Raw genomic sequence first — 16831 nt, 5'->3', positions numbered from 1 at the left:
ATAAGGAAGGTTGCATCATGAAGGCGTAAAAACTGGTTCTTGGTTGGGTCAGGTCCGTTCTCACAGGGCAACACTGGGCACAGGGTTGGTTGCCAATCCATCAATCAATCTCAGGGCTTCAGCACCCCAAATCCCTCCTCCCCTCCTCCTATCTCCAAGACTTAGCCAATTGTGTCTGTATAGATGTCTGGGCAGCCGATAGCACCGCTCAGATTAAAACCACGATCCCAGAGGTGATGGGCTAGCATTATAGACTGCTGCGCCACCAGCACAACTCTAGTTTTATCTACTAATGGAAATAAATAACTGACAAGGGAATTTGAAGGTTTTTATTATTTTCTTAGTACCCATCAATTTGTCGAAATTCTTGTCTGGAATGAAGGCACATAATACAGATCTAATGGACAGAGATTATGTTTAACAATGCTAGAATGTTATTTTAAAGTACATTTGTGATGACATTTGTTATTATAATGGTTGCATAGTGGTTTCATATTTTATTACTGCTAGATCAGACATCATGGACTCCAGCATTCTTTCACATCATTCACTGTTTTTCTATGCAGATTTTTACAATTAGTAAGAAATCATCCTGTTATTAAAATCCCTCCCACCATGTTGAGTATTATCATGTTAACCTGTTATACCTATTACATAATTATATTTACACAGTAACAACACAAACATACAGCAGAACTACTCACTTCTACACATGCCTATAATCTAAAATATAGATCTCAAGTCATTAATACATCCACATGTTAATATTACAATATCATATTAAAACTGATACACACAGTTACAGAAAGCCTTCATTAATCATAGCTGTGACTGGTGAACATGAACCAGAAATGCATTATGGGTGTTGTAATTCAGGAATGTTTAAATACAGCAGTGGAAAAAAAAAAAAAAATCACACCAACAGTCCACTGAAAGAGTACCGGTCACTCCTCCTCAGCTGTGTACATACGATACATCATTGTGACGATCACCGCTGCCAGGGCTGGTATCAACCAGTTGGACCACCAGCTGTAACAAGACACAAAACCCACAAACAGAACAGGGTCAGTGTACACCGATTAGCCATATCATTAAAACCATCTCACTGTTTCTACACTCACTGTCCATTTTATCAGCTCCACTTACCATAAAGAAGCACTTTGTAGTTCTACAATTACTGACTGTAGTCCATCTATTTCTCTACATACCTTTCTTCTTCAATGGTCAGGACCCCTACAGGACCACTACAGAGCAGGTATTATTTAGGTGGTGGATCATTCTCAGCACTGCAGTGACACTGACATGGTGGTGGTGTGTTAGTGTGTGTTGTGCTGGTATGAGTGGATCAGACACAGCAGTGCTGCTGGAGTTTTTAAATACTGTGTCCACTCACTGTCCACTCTATTAGACACTCCTACCTGGTTGGTCCACCTTGTAGATATAAAGTCAGAGACGATCGCTCATCTATTGCTGCTGTTCGAGTTTGGCATCTTCTAGACCTTCATCAGTGGTCACAGGACGCTGCCCACAAGGCGCTGTTTGCTGGATATTTTGGTTGGTGGACTATTCTCAGTCCAGCAGTGACAATGAGGTGTTTAAAACCTCCAGCAGCGCTGCTGTGTCTGATTCCCTCATACCAGCACCATGTCAGTGTCAGTGCAGTGCTGAGAACGATCCACCACCCAAATAATACCTGCTCTGTAGTGGTCCTGGGAGAGTCCTGACCATTGAAGAACAGGGTGAAAGCAGGCTAAAAAGGTATGTAGAGAAATAGATGGACTACAGTCAGTAATTGTAGAACTACAAAGTGCTTCTATATGGTAAGTGGAGCTGATAAAATGAACAGTAAGTGTAGAAACAAGAAGGTGGTTTTAATGTTATGCCTGATCAGTCTAATGCCACCATTTAAGAAATGCTACAGGGGAAGAATAAAACTTTGGATAGGACATTAGTCCAACAGGACTCCATTGAATCACAGTGAGAGTATCCAAAAATTGGAGGATACTCTGACATGTGCCTAAAATTCTCCAAGTGCACTAAAACAACTTTTTAGGTTACAATGTTCCTATTATGTATGGCAGAAGGCAAGTGCAGCATTTCACAGTAACAATATACCTACAGTTTAACGTGTTGGGGGTGCTCTGTATCTAAAGAACCTATATGTTATTGAGCAAACAAAACATTCTAATCTCTGACATCGTGGCCCGATACCGCGCTCATTAACTTGTACTCGCAAACGAGGCTCCGATACTAAACATCCGATACCGTGTGCCTAGTGCACATTGCTGCGTTATGCCTAGTTCACACTACACGATTTTTGCCCTGATTTTCGCTCGGTGATTGGTCGGCGCTAGATTTGCCGGCTCGGCAGCAACTCGGCGTTCGCTCGGCGATCAAAACTCGGCTCTCGATCGCTAAGTGTGAACTATCCAACAACTCGATCCGACCGGCTCACCGAGCGCTCGAGTTTTCTAGCACGTCAGATATCTGATCTCAGAGAAGAAACACAGGAGAGGAGTGTAAACAGGTGGGACAGGGGGATAATATAGTTTATATCAGAATACACCGGCACACACACACGTTTTACAGTATTTCTGACCTGATCGTTCTCTACAAAACATAACAACAAAACACCAAGATTGCAACAATATTTATTAACCTCCAACTCACTACAGAACAATCCATGCTATTCGTGTTGCCAAATCCACTCAGATTCATTTATTTTTCCTCCTTGATTTCATCACATCAGCGCACAAACACTTTGATCTCACGCTCTTGTTGACGTGCATTTTTGGACGTGGTATCATTAAACTTCTCGTCACTTCTCACGTGTGTTTTTGTTAAAAAAAAAAAAATGGTATTCTAAATAGGTATCATATCGGCAAGTACAAAAATACATGTACTTGTACTCGGTTGGGAAAAAAATGGTATCGATGCATCCCTAGTCGAGTCTTTTCAGTGAATAGCCTTAATGGCTGGTACAAACCATCACATGGACCTGTGTGAATGTAAACACAAGCATCTGCTAATATAAATTATTCAGCAAAAACCCCTTGATATGAGGTTTGATTGCAGCTGTTCATTCATTGATTGGACCATAGCTACATTAGATAGGTAGATATGTTTCTCCAGCAGGAATAAGCAGAGTGGCTTCTGAACTTACCTTGTAGACTCATGACATGTTGTTACGAGAGATTCCTGAAAATGAAAAAAAGCAAGATTATAAATTATAATACATTAATATTTCTACTTATATAAAAAGTATGCATTTGTAAGTGTAAGGATATGTTGAAACACTAATAAACACACAAAAAGTACAGAAGCTATTAATACATACATACGCAAAAACATTCGCACAATAATGTGTTTTCAAAACAGCTCTGACATTTTGAGGTGGACCGTTTAACAGGACATCCAGGTGACATCATTTTTCATTATCTTTGGTCGTCTATTTGATCTTCAAGATGTTCTAGCTGATGTTCTTCCATTGCTCCAATGTATATTTTTGATGCCTGGGTGCCCTATGTAAGTGTTTTCGATGGTAGAAAAGAGCTTGGACACATTGGCTATACCCAGATAGGTTCAATGCACCATTTTGTAATACATACACCTCATCACCAGGATTAATATTATCTGCCGTTTGTGCCACAGTAGCTTTTCTGTTGGTTCGTACCAGATGACATTGCCTTTATTTTCTCCGGCATCTTTAAGTCTTGGCTGTCCAACTACCTGTTGTGGTTTGTGGCTTGCCCTTCCTTGGACCACTGTTATGGATATACACCACAGGTGCCTGTGAGCACTCCTTGTGGTTTCTGAAATAACTCAACCCAGTCGTCTGATCATAGTCTGATCATTTAACCCTTATCAGTCAATCAGGTCGGCTTAATCGTTCAATATGTGTACTACCAGTAACCTCAGCCAGCCCAACATTTAACATACTCCTAACCATGACGTACAATAATTAATTAAGTTTTAGCTCATCAGGGTGTGTATATCTGTAAACAAAACATGAAAATAAATCTTGTTTAGATGTTAATTCTGTGAACAAAAAGTTCTTATGCAACTGGAAAGATTTAGAAAGATTTCATGGTAAAAACGCACTGAAGACAATTTGCAATTACAGCTTCAAGAAATCAGTGGTAAAATTAACTAGATTTTTGCAGCCCTTTGATAAGGTTCAACAATTAATGTTATTAGTAGCATCTAAATAATTTTTTTGCTTTTGAATATTTTTGTTCAGATTTATTAATACAAAATTCATAAAATGTGTAAATTTGAGTTGAATATTTTAACTAAAATAAGTACATTTAAAAACAAATCCTTAATGTGCTTAATACTCCACACTACATGGCACAGGATTAGTTTATATAAAGTGATTATTATGGAATAATTAAAAGTACAAAAAAATTAATGAATTTACTTACTGGTGGTTTGGCAATCTTATGCCGGTCATCCTAGAGGGACAGAAAGAAAGACAAAGACAGACAATAGTTAGAGGTGTTAATGTAATTCTTAAACATTAATCACTTACAGATAATGCAGTGCATGTTAAACACACACTCTTTACAGAGTAAAAACAGAGAACAAGCTTAAAACTACACTGTTCATTTTTTAATCTTCATTTCTTTATTTAGTTTCACTAACTACATACAGGGGTTGGACAATGAAACTGAAACACCTGTCATTTTAGTGTGGGAGGTTTCATGGCTAAATTGGACCAGTCTGGTGGCCAATCTTCATTAATTGCACATTGCACCAGTAAGAGCAGAGTGTGAAGGTTCAATTAGCAGGGTAAGAGCACAGTTTTGCTCAAAATATTGCAATGCACACAACATTATGGGTGACATACCAGAGTTCAAAAGAGGACAAATTGTTGGTGCACGTCTTGCTGGCGCATCTGTGACCAAGACAGCAAGTCTTTGTGATGTATCAAGAGCCACGGTATCCAGGGTAATGTCAGCATACCACCAAGAAGGACAAACCACATCCAACAGGATTAACTGTGGACGCAAGAGGAAGCTGTCTGAAAGGGATGTTCGGGTGCTAACCCGGATTGTATCCAAAAAACATAAAACCACGGCTGCCCAAATCACGGCAGAATTAAATGTGCACCTCAACTCTCCTGTTTCCACCAGAACTGTCCGTCGAGAGCTCCACAGGGTCAATATACACGGCCGGGCTGCTATAGCCAAACCTTTGGTCACTCGTGCCAATGCCAAACGTCGGTTTCAATGGTGCAAGGAGCGCAAATCTTGGGCTGTGGACAATGTGAAACATGTATTGTTCTCTGATGAGTCCACCTTTACTGTTTTCCCCACATCCGGGAGAGTTACGGTGTGCAGAAGCCCCAAAGAAGCGTACCACCCAGACTGTTGCATGCCCAGAGTGAAGCATGGGGGTGGATCAGTGATGGTTTGGGCTGCCATATCATGGCATTCCCTTGGCCCAATACTTGTGCTAGATGGGCGCGTCACTGCCAAGGACTACCGAACCATTCTGGAGGACCATGTGCATCCAATGGCGGTGCCGTGTATCAGGATGACAATGCACCAATACACACAGCAAGACTGGTGAAAGATTGGTTTGATGAACATGAAAGTGAAGTTGAACATCTCCCATGGCCTGCACAGTCACCAGATCTAAATATTATTGAGCCACTTTGGGGTGTTTTGGAGAAGCGAGTCAGGAAACGTTTTCCTCCACCAGCATCACGTAGTGACCTGGCCACTATCCTGCAAGAAGAATGGCTTAAAATTCCTCTGACCACTGTGCAGGACTTGTATATGTCATTTCCAAGATGAATTGACGCTGTATTGGCCGCAAAAGGAGGCCCTACACCATACTAATAAATTATTGTGGTCTAAAACCAGGTGTTTCAGTTATTTTGTCCAACCCCTGTATATCCAGCTTTATCCTGGTCAGGATTGCAAGGTTTGGTACAAGTCGGTCACAAGGAAGGAATTCATCCAGAAAAGAATGCCACTCCATTGTAGTGCAACACACTCAACACATTCACTCATTTACTACATCTCAAAGTGGATGCTGCACAGCAACACAGGTCCTGAGGACTTGAATTTGAACTCCATCCTAATGCTTTTGAGTTGTAATAAGATGTTCAACAAGCTTATTACCAGGTGTCCACTTACTTTTATATACAATGTGAAAGGCACAGATTTATTCATGGATTAGGTAGTGAATGTGCCAAAATGGTAAACGTTTTCAAACTGAGAAGCAAATCGCCACCCAGTGGTAAAGCAATCCATCATTTATATAAGACTCATCAAGGTTCATTAAGAAAAAACAACAATCTCATTGTGGGACCCTAATTCACATCAAATTGCAGTGCGTCTGATGAGAACACCTCTGGGTCTTCTGTTGTAATATCTTTCAAAATAGACATGAGAGAGAAGCAGATTTGCACAAAATGTTTATTAGGAAAGGATGTGGTTTCGTGGAATCAATACAGTTCAAGTGCAAGATTGAAGAAACCTATTATCCGTAAAGGAGGCATTTTGGTCAGAAATTTAGGTCACATCAAATACTTATGTGATCAACTGACATTTAAGCCAATACAAAGTCAGGGGACTGTTTGCTTGCTTGCTACTGAAGACAAACTCAGCTGGGCTTTGTGTACATGTCAAGAAGTCAAGAATTAAACAAGCTGTAATTTTTAGTTCTAGTAGCCGCTAGACATAGTGGAACCAAAAATCCTTTTTTATGCACCCTGATGCTGATGTGTCCTCTTAGGCTGTGTTAATACTTATAGCTCGATTCCATTCCGGACCAACCAAAAAAATGATACATAGCTACACCATCAGAAGTTTACAACTGAATTCAAAACATAAAGGGAAGTATGGCGCACGCATGATGTTTTTTGCGAGCCCGTCGTCACGTAACAGACTTTTCTATAATGCAATACACTGAGAATGTTCACTCTATGCGCTTGTACATTAAATGCATTTTGTTCCTTTGAGGTTTCCACAATTGATTGATCATCAGTTCTGTGGCACAGGCTCACCTTTCTATTCTTCCGAGGAGCAACACAGAATACAGAAAGTACAGTTATGTTCCCTGTAACCAAGTGCATTTAGAGATTACTGAACTCATAAAGTAAGAAATAAAGTGCACCATGCTGGGCTTAATGCACCAATTCAGAGTTGTGTATACCTGCTGGTATTTTTACCAACTAGAAACACAGCGAGAGGTGGTAGAATGAATAAAAGAGTCAAAACAGCACCAGATATTAATTTTCTGTACATTTATCTTTATTAGTTAAGGCCCTACCTAATTCATAAACATGAAAATTGCATCATGAACCATGAAATAAGCTGTTTTCTGTGAAATATGCAATTTGCTGTAAAATTCAAAATGTAAGGTTTGTGTTTAGTAATTTAACATTTTTTAATCGCGTAGCGTTAATGTGCACTATGAGGCGGTCCTAATGTAATTGTGCATCTCTAGAGTTTGCCGAGTTTATAAAGTAAGAAATAAACTGTACATAGACAAACTATCGGGAGGCGCAGCACAGACTACAGAGAGATGATCATGTGTTTAGAGAGGCACACTTTTCCATTGATTATGGAATGTACTCTATGTGTAAACACATTCAATAAATATTGTCAGCTCACTACACCACAGAAAAGTCTTACACTAGCAATCCTACAGCAGCTAAAAACACGACTCGGGTCACTGAGTTTGGAAAACTCCCAACCAATTCTGTGAACGCAGAGAGAGGGGTGTCAAAACATGGACAAGAATTTTCATCTTTGGAATGGAGCCTTGCACCATTGCTAGATGTTTTAGGTTTATATTCAACTATTAAGGTAGACTATTCTGTGTATTGTAGCTTCCATTTATTCGATAATTTTATTCATGAGTGTTATTTAATTACACAACAAATGTGGCACTTATCTGTAAAAATCTGTAAAATCTGTAATCTTCGAAAAACGAGGTGTGTGAAATTAAGCACATTTTCCTGTGTATTTAGTAGGACCCTAGTTATAATAATAGCTTATAATGCACTGTTTTCTTGTGACACATTTAGTATTGCATCTTGTGACATCATGTCACAAGATGCCTTTAATTCATACTGTGTTCACACCTGAAACAAATCACACCAGAATTTGTTTGAAATGGGCCGAGAAATGGGCAGAGACCCCCTGTGCTTAAACGTTCTAGGTCCGTTTATTAAGAGCTCAAAGGAAGCGTTCACACTTACTGTAACAAAAAATAAATAAAATAAAACTCCGCCTGGATGGCTGTGCGTAAAACACTATTTATTAATGACTGTTGCAGTATGCAGCAGGCATGCATATTTTAGCACGCCACCACCGCTGTGTAGCAGTAGAGGCATCAAATTTCTACTTATCAGTGTACCAAATTTCTCTTTCAGTGGTGCCGAGCTGTGTAAGATATCTCCACCACTGCTCCTTAATCAAATATCAACCACCAGTGTGATTTTTGATTTTATTATTATTTCTTTCATATTAGTTTTTATTTCAATCAGTTTTAGTGTTTTAATATATACTCTTATTGTATACTTTTCATATTAGTAACCTTTTGCCTACAAGAGAACTTTTGAACTCCTGATGTACTTTGAACAGAACAGCCATAGAGTTATGATACTTACTATGGGAGTCAAGGCTTGCATAAGTTTTCATGCTTTATACGTGCTTAGCCTGGTATGCGTCCGTTAGGCAAGGCCATGATGAGAATTGAGTAGTTGAGGCTGCATCTGGGTGATCAAGGCCATAATGGTAAAACAAAAGACTTGCAGGGTACAACTCAAATTTGGTAGGGGATTGTAGATAGTAGGTGTTGCTGTGATGTATCCTTTGACTTTAATTATATAATTTATTCATGCATTTAAATGAAAAAGCTCGATTACTTTGTGTGGACTTTGCATGTTCTCCCCGTGTCCGCGTCCAAAGACATGCAAGTGAGGTAAATTGGAGACCAATTCGTCCATGACTGTTAGATATAACCTTGTGAACTGATGAACCTTGTGTAATGAGTAACTACCGTTTCTGTCATGAATGTAACCAAAATGTAAAACATGACGTTAAAATCCTATTAAACAAACCAACATTTGTGCAAATAGTGAAGGTCCTGTCCAATTTCAGGATGACTTTGCCCCTGCTCACAATGCTACGTCCAAATGACAGTTTACCTAGTTCTGTGTTTCTGACCAAGCCCACTAAACACCTATGTGATGACTTGAAACCTCATTTAATATTATTGCCAGATTTTACAAATGCTCTTAAGTCAGAATGGTCATAAATTCCCACAGACACATTCCAAGATCTTGTGGAAAGAGTTCCCACACAAGTGGAGGCTGTGAGTTTTGGGTTTAAAAAAAAAAAAAACTCCCTTTTTCTCCCCCTTTAGCTCGTCCAATTGCATCATGCTTCCTCTCTGCCTATGCCGATCTCTGCTCTGACCGAGGAGATCGAAGCTAACCCACGCTCCCGTCACGTGAGCAGCAAGCCGCATGCATCTTGTCACCAACACATTGACGAGTGTTGCGCCACCTAGCATTGTGTATGGAGAGCACTCTTTCCTCATCTCTGTGTAGGCGCCTCTTATCAGCCAGCAGAGGTCGTAACTGCACCATTCTGACAGAGAGACCCATATCCGGCTTTAGTCCCGCCCATCTGAACAACAGGCCAATCGTTGTTCATAGCTGCTCAACCCAAGCCGGCAAGGCAGAGCTGAGATTCGATACGATGTATTCGAGATCCAGCCCTGGTTGCAGCGTGTGTTTTTACCGCTGCGCCACCTGAGTGGCAGGCTGTGAGTTTTTGAGCATTTCTATTAAGTTGCAGCTATAACACTATTCTGGTCTAAATCAGGGGTGGGCAAATAATTTTCATTAGGGGCCACATGAGAAACTGGGGCTACTGGGGAGAACTTAATTAGGCTCAATATTAATTTGATCTCTTTGTAACAAGCAGTAAATTGTATTGCTTTCATCACATCAAAATAAAAAAGTTATATTACATTGTGTGTATGACTTACACTTATTTACATTTGATTCATAATTACCAAATTAACAATTAACAAACTGACCTCACCTGGGCTGGCTGGGGATAGCCACTGGGCCGGATACAATACCCAGGTCTGGTCTAAATTGTTAGAAAGCATGCAACCCCTGAATGTATTTAACATAGCGTGTACAGTTAGTACTAATGAAATGTATTAACACCTATGGATCATGCAAAACATCTGGCATTGCACAAGCATTGCATTGTCCTGCATCCCCCAACACAAACATTTATATAGTGCTGAAACACAGAGCTGCAGCTCATTCCTAGATGAGTAAGGCTTAGCTATGAACTTGTTATTTACTCTGTTGCACTTCTGGGGTCGTATTCATAAAGCTGAATCCATGAATCCTCTCAGATATTTAGCTTAGGAGCAATTTAGGACCAATCTCAGAGCAATCTTGAGAATGAAACAGACTTATCCCAGTGAGGAGGCTTCTGTTGAAGCTGTTTCTGCTGTAAGAATGGCAAATTATCATTTCAAGGGTGTCTACAAGCGTGATTCTAATAATTCCGGCAAAACTTCTCATTTAAGACAGCACTGTGGCTGGAAGAAGACACTGGGTGAATGTGACCAGCGTCTGCTGGCAAGAATCGTTTCAACCTATAGGCGTGCAACACTGCCTTAAGTAACAATGCTGGGGCCTCAACAAACATATGCCAAGATATGGGCTTTAGGAGCCAACACCCAATTTGAGTACCTCTGATGAAAGCACGACAGAGCTATGCGCCTCTCCTGGGTTCAGCAACACCACCACAGTATACTTGATCACTGGAAATGAGTAGTCTTATTGTAATATTTTTATTGATTATATTATTATACGTATATGTACCTTTGCCCATAACCTTGGCTTTAAAATTCTCACACACGAACATTGTTTGTAACTTGCAACCACAAAAACACATGATCAATATTGGCATTAGTCATAAATTGACAACTTATTGGTTACTGTTAGGATTGCCAGGTACTGTTAATAATTATCATTTTACATGGTATTTTAGCTACATGCTTAAGGTGTTTTACCCAGAACAACCCAGATCTCAGCTGTGGAGGGTTAGTGTAATAGACTGCTGCACTACCCAGGATGGGGGGGGGGGGGGGGGGGTTGGGAGAGATGGCCAAAGCCCTGTGATGAATTTCTGCCTATTGCTTTGCACACACTGTTTCCTGTTAAAACCAAACCCACTGTGACCCTGACCATGATAAAGCAGTTGGGGGGGAAAAACTCACACCAAACATGGACACTTGTGTAAGCAAGTCATGCTAAAGTCGTATACAGACTTCAGACTTGACAAGCAACTTGTCCCTAATGACTCCCGACTTGACTCATAACACGTAAACACTAAGAGTCTGTGCAACATCACCCAGGCAGTAGTTCCTGATGTGATGGGACCCAGTTACCTTGCGACAGCACGTTCTATAAGTACGTTACACAGTAGTAGTGTGATTGCCCTTTTTATTTACTAGATCCAAATTTCTTATGATTTAACTCACGAGTACCTGTCCAGGGGGCACGACATTGAGATTTTTTTTACTTCTAAAACTAAAACAATTTATTTCACCCACAGGAGACATATTTCATTAGTCTCGCTGATCACGCACACGCACGTTTAATGTTATACAGTTCAGTCTGAAAAAAGGACCGCCAGCAAATCTTAAAAATAGTGCTAACTGTGTAGATAAATCAGTGACAAAAACAGTGACTGCTGTTATAGGACATGTGTGTCTTTAAGAGAGGTGTATAGTGGGAGATGCTCTGTTCACAGTATCGCTATAAGTGATTCAAGAGTTGATTAGTTAAAGCGAATTGTAAGTTTCTCTTCTTAGTCAGCTCTTCGTTTTTAATAAACACCAGCTACTGAAACATTTTGTATGACTCGCTTTCCTTACTGGTCGGTGGCTTAATTAAACTGCTATTACCACAGAGCGGTAGTCAGACTCGTTCTGTCCGTGGAGCTAAAAGCAGAGTATCGTGAACCAGCGAACTTAGCAACTGATGTACTTTTGCCTCTACTTGGCTCTATGAAGTAACGTTTTCTGCTCTCATCTACATCAAAAGTAAGAACCACTTACGATTTACGACTAGCTGTTACTAATATTAAACCACAAATTTCTATAATGTGCTCGCAGAATACGCTCAGCCACCAAAATTGCATCGTATGTATGATGTGCACAACATTAATTATTTTAGCTTGTCAAGAGCATTCGCAATGGTTTCTGTGCGAGGGTTAACGGGGCAGGGCAAGGGAGGGGATTTGGGCGGGAGGCGCAAGTTTGAGGTTGGCACATGGAAAGGGGAGCATGTCCAAAAAGGTTGAAAACCCCCGCTTTAACTGGTGGTGACTTTTTATTTGGTGAACTTGGGACACACCCCCTTTTATTGTGACACATGGTGAGCGTCAGCTGTAAATAAAGCTTTGTAGCATGGCTTTGGTTGGAGCAGCATGTGGTAATTCCATCATATCTGTAAACATGTTTCCTATTTAAGCCTCCTTTTAAGTGTTGTGAAAAGGAATGGCAACATTACAAAGTGGTAAAAGCTTTATCACCCCAACTTTTTTGGAATGTGTTGCAGGTTTGAAATGGATGTGTATTTACAAATGAAATGAAGTTGATCAGACAAACATGAAATATCTTGGGTTCATACTGTCTGTAATAAAATAAAAATCAAAGAAAACGTAAGAAACACTGTTAACCACTGCATTTTGTTATTGCCTTTTCCATACTCTCACAACTTTTCTGAATTGGGAATGTATTTTATACTGAGGAAACAAGATTTACTCACTGGATGTAGTTCACCTATGAGCATGCTCTTAGCCATTTCTCTGGCATCTGTGGAGTGACCCACGTCCTCAAAGTTCTCTGTGGCGTCTCCTCCAGCCTGTTCCCGCAACACCTCCTCTCCTCCTGGATGCTGCAGGAACAGAAAATGCAGTCAGTTACCCCATACACTAATTACTAATCTGGGAAACATTTAGTCATTAAAGGCAGTAAAAGAGTAATGTGGTGAGAATGAAATAAAACACCTTTGTTATATATGCATATACATGGTTACAGTACAATAAACATTCTTATTTCACATATCCCAGCTTGTTTGAAAAATGGGGTCAGAGCACTGGGGCAGCCAATGTATGGGCCTCTGTAGCCAAGAAAGCTAGGGGCCTTGCACAGTGGCTGCACAGCAGAGCCAGGATTTAAACCCACAACCCTTCAAACAATAGCTGACTTGCATTAATTGTTAGCAATCTTATTCTCTTAGCATCCAAAGAAACAAACTTTAGATGAGAAACCTTCCCTGGTTGATTGTAAAAAAAAAAAAAAAAAACTGTACACCATGTAGACAAAAGTATGTGGACACATTTCTCAACTATTGAGTTTTTATTTTTTAACCAAAATATTGCTAACAGGTGTATAAAGTTAGATATATTATAAAGTTTGGTGATTAACTGAAACATTGATTAAGAGCCATATCATCTTGTCAAACATCAAGTCCTGACTTTACCAGGCACAAAATCACACAGACAAAAACACAAACAGTTGTACCTGTTATAGCTGCAAAGTGGGCCAAATCTATATAAATGCACATGGTTTTAAAATCAGATTTATAACAAACGTGTGGCCAGTGATATTTGTTAACATTAGACTTAATAGACTTTTAAGGTAATTTAAGTACTAGGCTTGGTATGCCCTAGTACTGCATTTTTAATAAACACATTTAATAATGTTTAAGCAGTGATGGGGGTTGGTGTACCACTGTACAAAGGTTTTAATGGCAGAAGGTGTAGCTGATAAGTGCATGATAACTTCACATATATTCAACATATACATACCTATTTTAAAAAAAATTGGGACACATTTCAAAAATGAAATAAAAACTAAATCTGTCCTTTGTTTATTTACTTGAACCATTATTTAACAGACAAAATGACAAATAAAATATGTTTAGTGTTGAACTTAATTCTATTTTTATAATATAAACAAATTGATGTCTGCAACAGACTTGGACAAAGGCACATTTACACCTGGGTCACATCATCTTTTCTTTTAATTGTACTGTGAATCGTTTGGGAATTAAAAATACTAATTCTAGCAGTTTTGCCCATTTCTGCTGTATACAAGACATGAGCTGATCAACAGTCACAACCATACTGTTGTAACTTGTGTGGAATGAGGCCTGGTATTCACCTGTTGAAGTAGACATGGAGTTTCTTGGAAAATATGTTATCTTGACAGCAGCACGTGTAAAATACCAATATATACCAAGCTCCACATCAACGGTACCATCACATATGTCCAGATCGCCCATACCATCACAGATGCTGTTTTTTCTTTTTAATTTTATTTGTTTTGGGAAAGAACAGATGTCTTTCCCAAAAAGTAGTATTATTCAGTTATGATGTCTGATTAAGTCTAAAGTCTGATTAAAATGTAATTTTTAAAACATTTGTTCATGCTTACTAATACATATCATTTAACGTACATTACCAAAATGTCAAGACGTGTGCATATTTAAGTGAACACATACTAGAATGACAAAAATATAACAAATAACAAAAATAAGTGGTTAAAGTCTCATTGTAAACATAAAACTAAATATATCTATCAGGATTAGTAGCACAAAACAACATGGGAATAAAAAGATCCAATTATTAAGTGTAAAAGAATCATTTTAAGATAAATAGATAAATATTCAAGTTTAAAGATTTTCAATATATGGTTTGTCATTTAAGTATTTGATTTATACCTGTTTGGAATAATATACCTAAGGTACATAACAAGCAAAATGAATCATTTAAAGTAGTAATACTAGATCACTGATCAGAGGGTTGCCAGTTCTATGACTACTATTTCTAGAAATTCAGTATTTACCTCAGGGACCCATATTTCACGATCATTTTACAATTTATAAAATCAAAGATAATATAATAATTAAACACTTTGCAGTGTGTATGTGTTTTCAAACATATACCTTTTACCTAGTTGTTGATGATAAGGAGTGAATTCGGCCCCATTAAAGAAACAGTTCAGAACTGACCACACGCACACACACACACGCACGCACACACGCGGGGTGTTCTAAAACACAGGTAACAATAGTATTATGTCATGTAATTGTGTGACTGTAATGTACCTCTTCCAAAAACTTGGTCACATCGTAGACTTTGTGGTTGATTATAATCCAGGTACTTTTAAAAGAATTCCGTTCCTCCACTTCCGATAAGCGATAATATTTCACAGCTTTTCCTTCTGATCCGTTCTCCTCCATTTCAGTCTCCCGCTGAAGGTTTAATCAGCTGTGACAGATGTGCTAGCTGTTCACAACTAACTCCTAAACACTCAATTTCTACTGTTACACAACACATGAACTCCACCGACTCCACAACTTTATCTCCACTGATATCCACAAGTCCCACCCACATCCTCATGCGCCTCTCCTGATTGGGTAACACAACCTCACTACTAGGCTCTTTTCTGATTGGATACACTGCTATCAATCAATCTTAATCTCGGTGAGCAATCAGAGTTCACTAAAGTTCGTTGATTGAAGTCGGAATGTGAACACGAGTTATCTGGATCTACCCAGCTAACACAGAACGTTCCCGTAATGTTAGATTTTGGTTCCCCTATGGTTATTTTTAGGGAACCATCCCATAACGTTATGGGAACGTTCTATTTTCGTTAAAAAAATTAGAGCTGTTCCCGGAACGTTCCGGGAACTATGAAACCTAACGTTATCTCATGGTTTTATGAAAACTAACAGAGAACGTTATCTAAAAGTTGCCTTAAGATTTTCTTTCTTATGTGTTTAAAGTAACGTTCCAGTAACGTTCCCGGAAGGTTTTCTTATGATCTTTAAAGTTTTTTGGTAGGAACTTACCAAAAAAACAGCCTTTTGCTTGGGACGGTCCATGTAGATCAACCTTTACTTACAAGAACCAACTATAAAACTATGAAACCTAACGTTCTCTCATGGTTTTATGAGAACTAACAGAGAACGTTAGGTAAAGCTTGTATAAGGTTTTATTTCTTATGTGTATAAAGTATCGTTCCAGTAACGTTCCCGGAAGGTTTCTAAGTTAACCCAGCTAGCACAATCATCTGGCCCAGTTCCCACTTTTCTATCGGCACAGTCGGCCGAGTGTCAGAATCGGCCAGAATGAATGTAGCCAGATCCGGCCCAGTTGTTACCACAGCTATGTTTGGCTGGTGCTCGTAGAAACGCGTGCGCGCCGACGCTGGTTGTCCGGCTGTGGCCCAGCGTCCAGTCTCTGATTCAGCGGCGGCAGAACGAGCGTCACCATAGCAACAGTGCAACGCGAGCCGTTGAAGAAGAGGAATCGTTCGTTCGTGTGAGGTAAATAAACATTTAATCTCAACAACTTTTTACTTAGTAAAATGTAAGCAGAAAGTATATTAATGAGTTTTGGATTAAGATAGAGAACAATTTGGAAATGGAAACTGTTTATGGTAATGTTATCTAGTGAGTTTCAGGTTAACTGGTAGTCTGAACTGAAACACTTCAGGTAACGTTAGCTAAAAGGCTAACAGTTTCTAGCATTAGACAACAGCTGCTAAATAATTAAAGTTCATTGAATACTGTGGATAACGTAAACTTAAAAGCTACAATAAGCAACAAGAACAACAACAACAATAATAGTAATACAATAATAAGCAACAGACGACCTACCATCTCTGACTACATCCACAAGGTGGACCAACAAAGCAGGTGTGTATAATTTAAGAGTGGATAGTGAGTGGACACGGTATTTGAAAACTCCAGCAGCGA

General features: G+C 39.2%; 1 protein-coding gene across 1 annotated transcript; it reads right to left on the bottom strand.

Annotated features, from left to right (window-relative positions):
• Nucleotides 1–314: 314 nt before the first annotated feature.
• LOC134309817 (cytochrome b5) lies at nucleotides 315–15415 on the bottom strand. Its single transcript, XM_062991160.1, has 5 exons — nucleotides 15176–15415; nucleotides 12830–12958; nucleotides 4425–4454; nucleotides 3164–3198; nucleotides 315–1029 (listed from the first exon to the last, which is right to left on the bottom strand). Exons 1-5 carry the CDS (start codon nucleotides 15308–15310, stop codon nucleotides 945–947), a joined length of 414 nt encoding a protein of 137 aa, XP_062847230.1. The 5' UTR covers nucleotides 15311–15415; the 3' UTR covers nucleotides 315–944.
• Nucleotides 15416–16831: the final 1416 nt, after the last annotated feature.

Source organism: Trichomycterus rosablanca, chromosome 3 (genome assembly GCF_030014385.1).
Source record: "Trichomycterus rosablanca isolate fTriRos1 chromosome 3, fTriRos1.hap1, whole genome shotgun sequence".
Lineage (NCBI taxonomy): Eukaryota > Metazoa > Chordata > Actinopteri > Siluriformes > Trichomycteridae > Trichomycterus > Trichomycterus rosablanca.
Note: the sequence above shows the minus strand (reverse complement) of the source record. Positions and strands in the feature narration are given on the sequence as shown.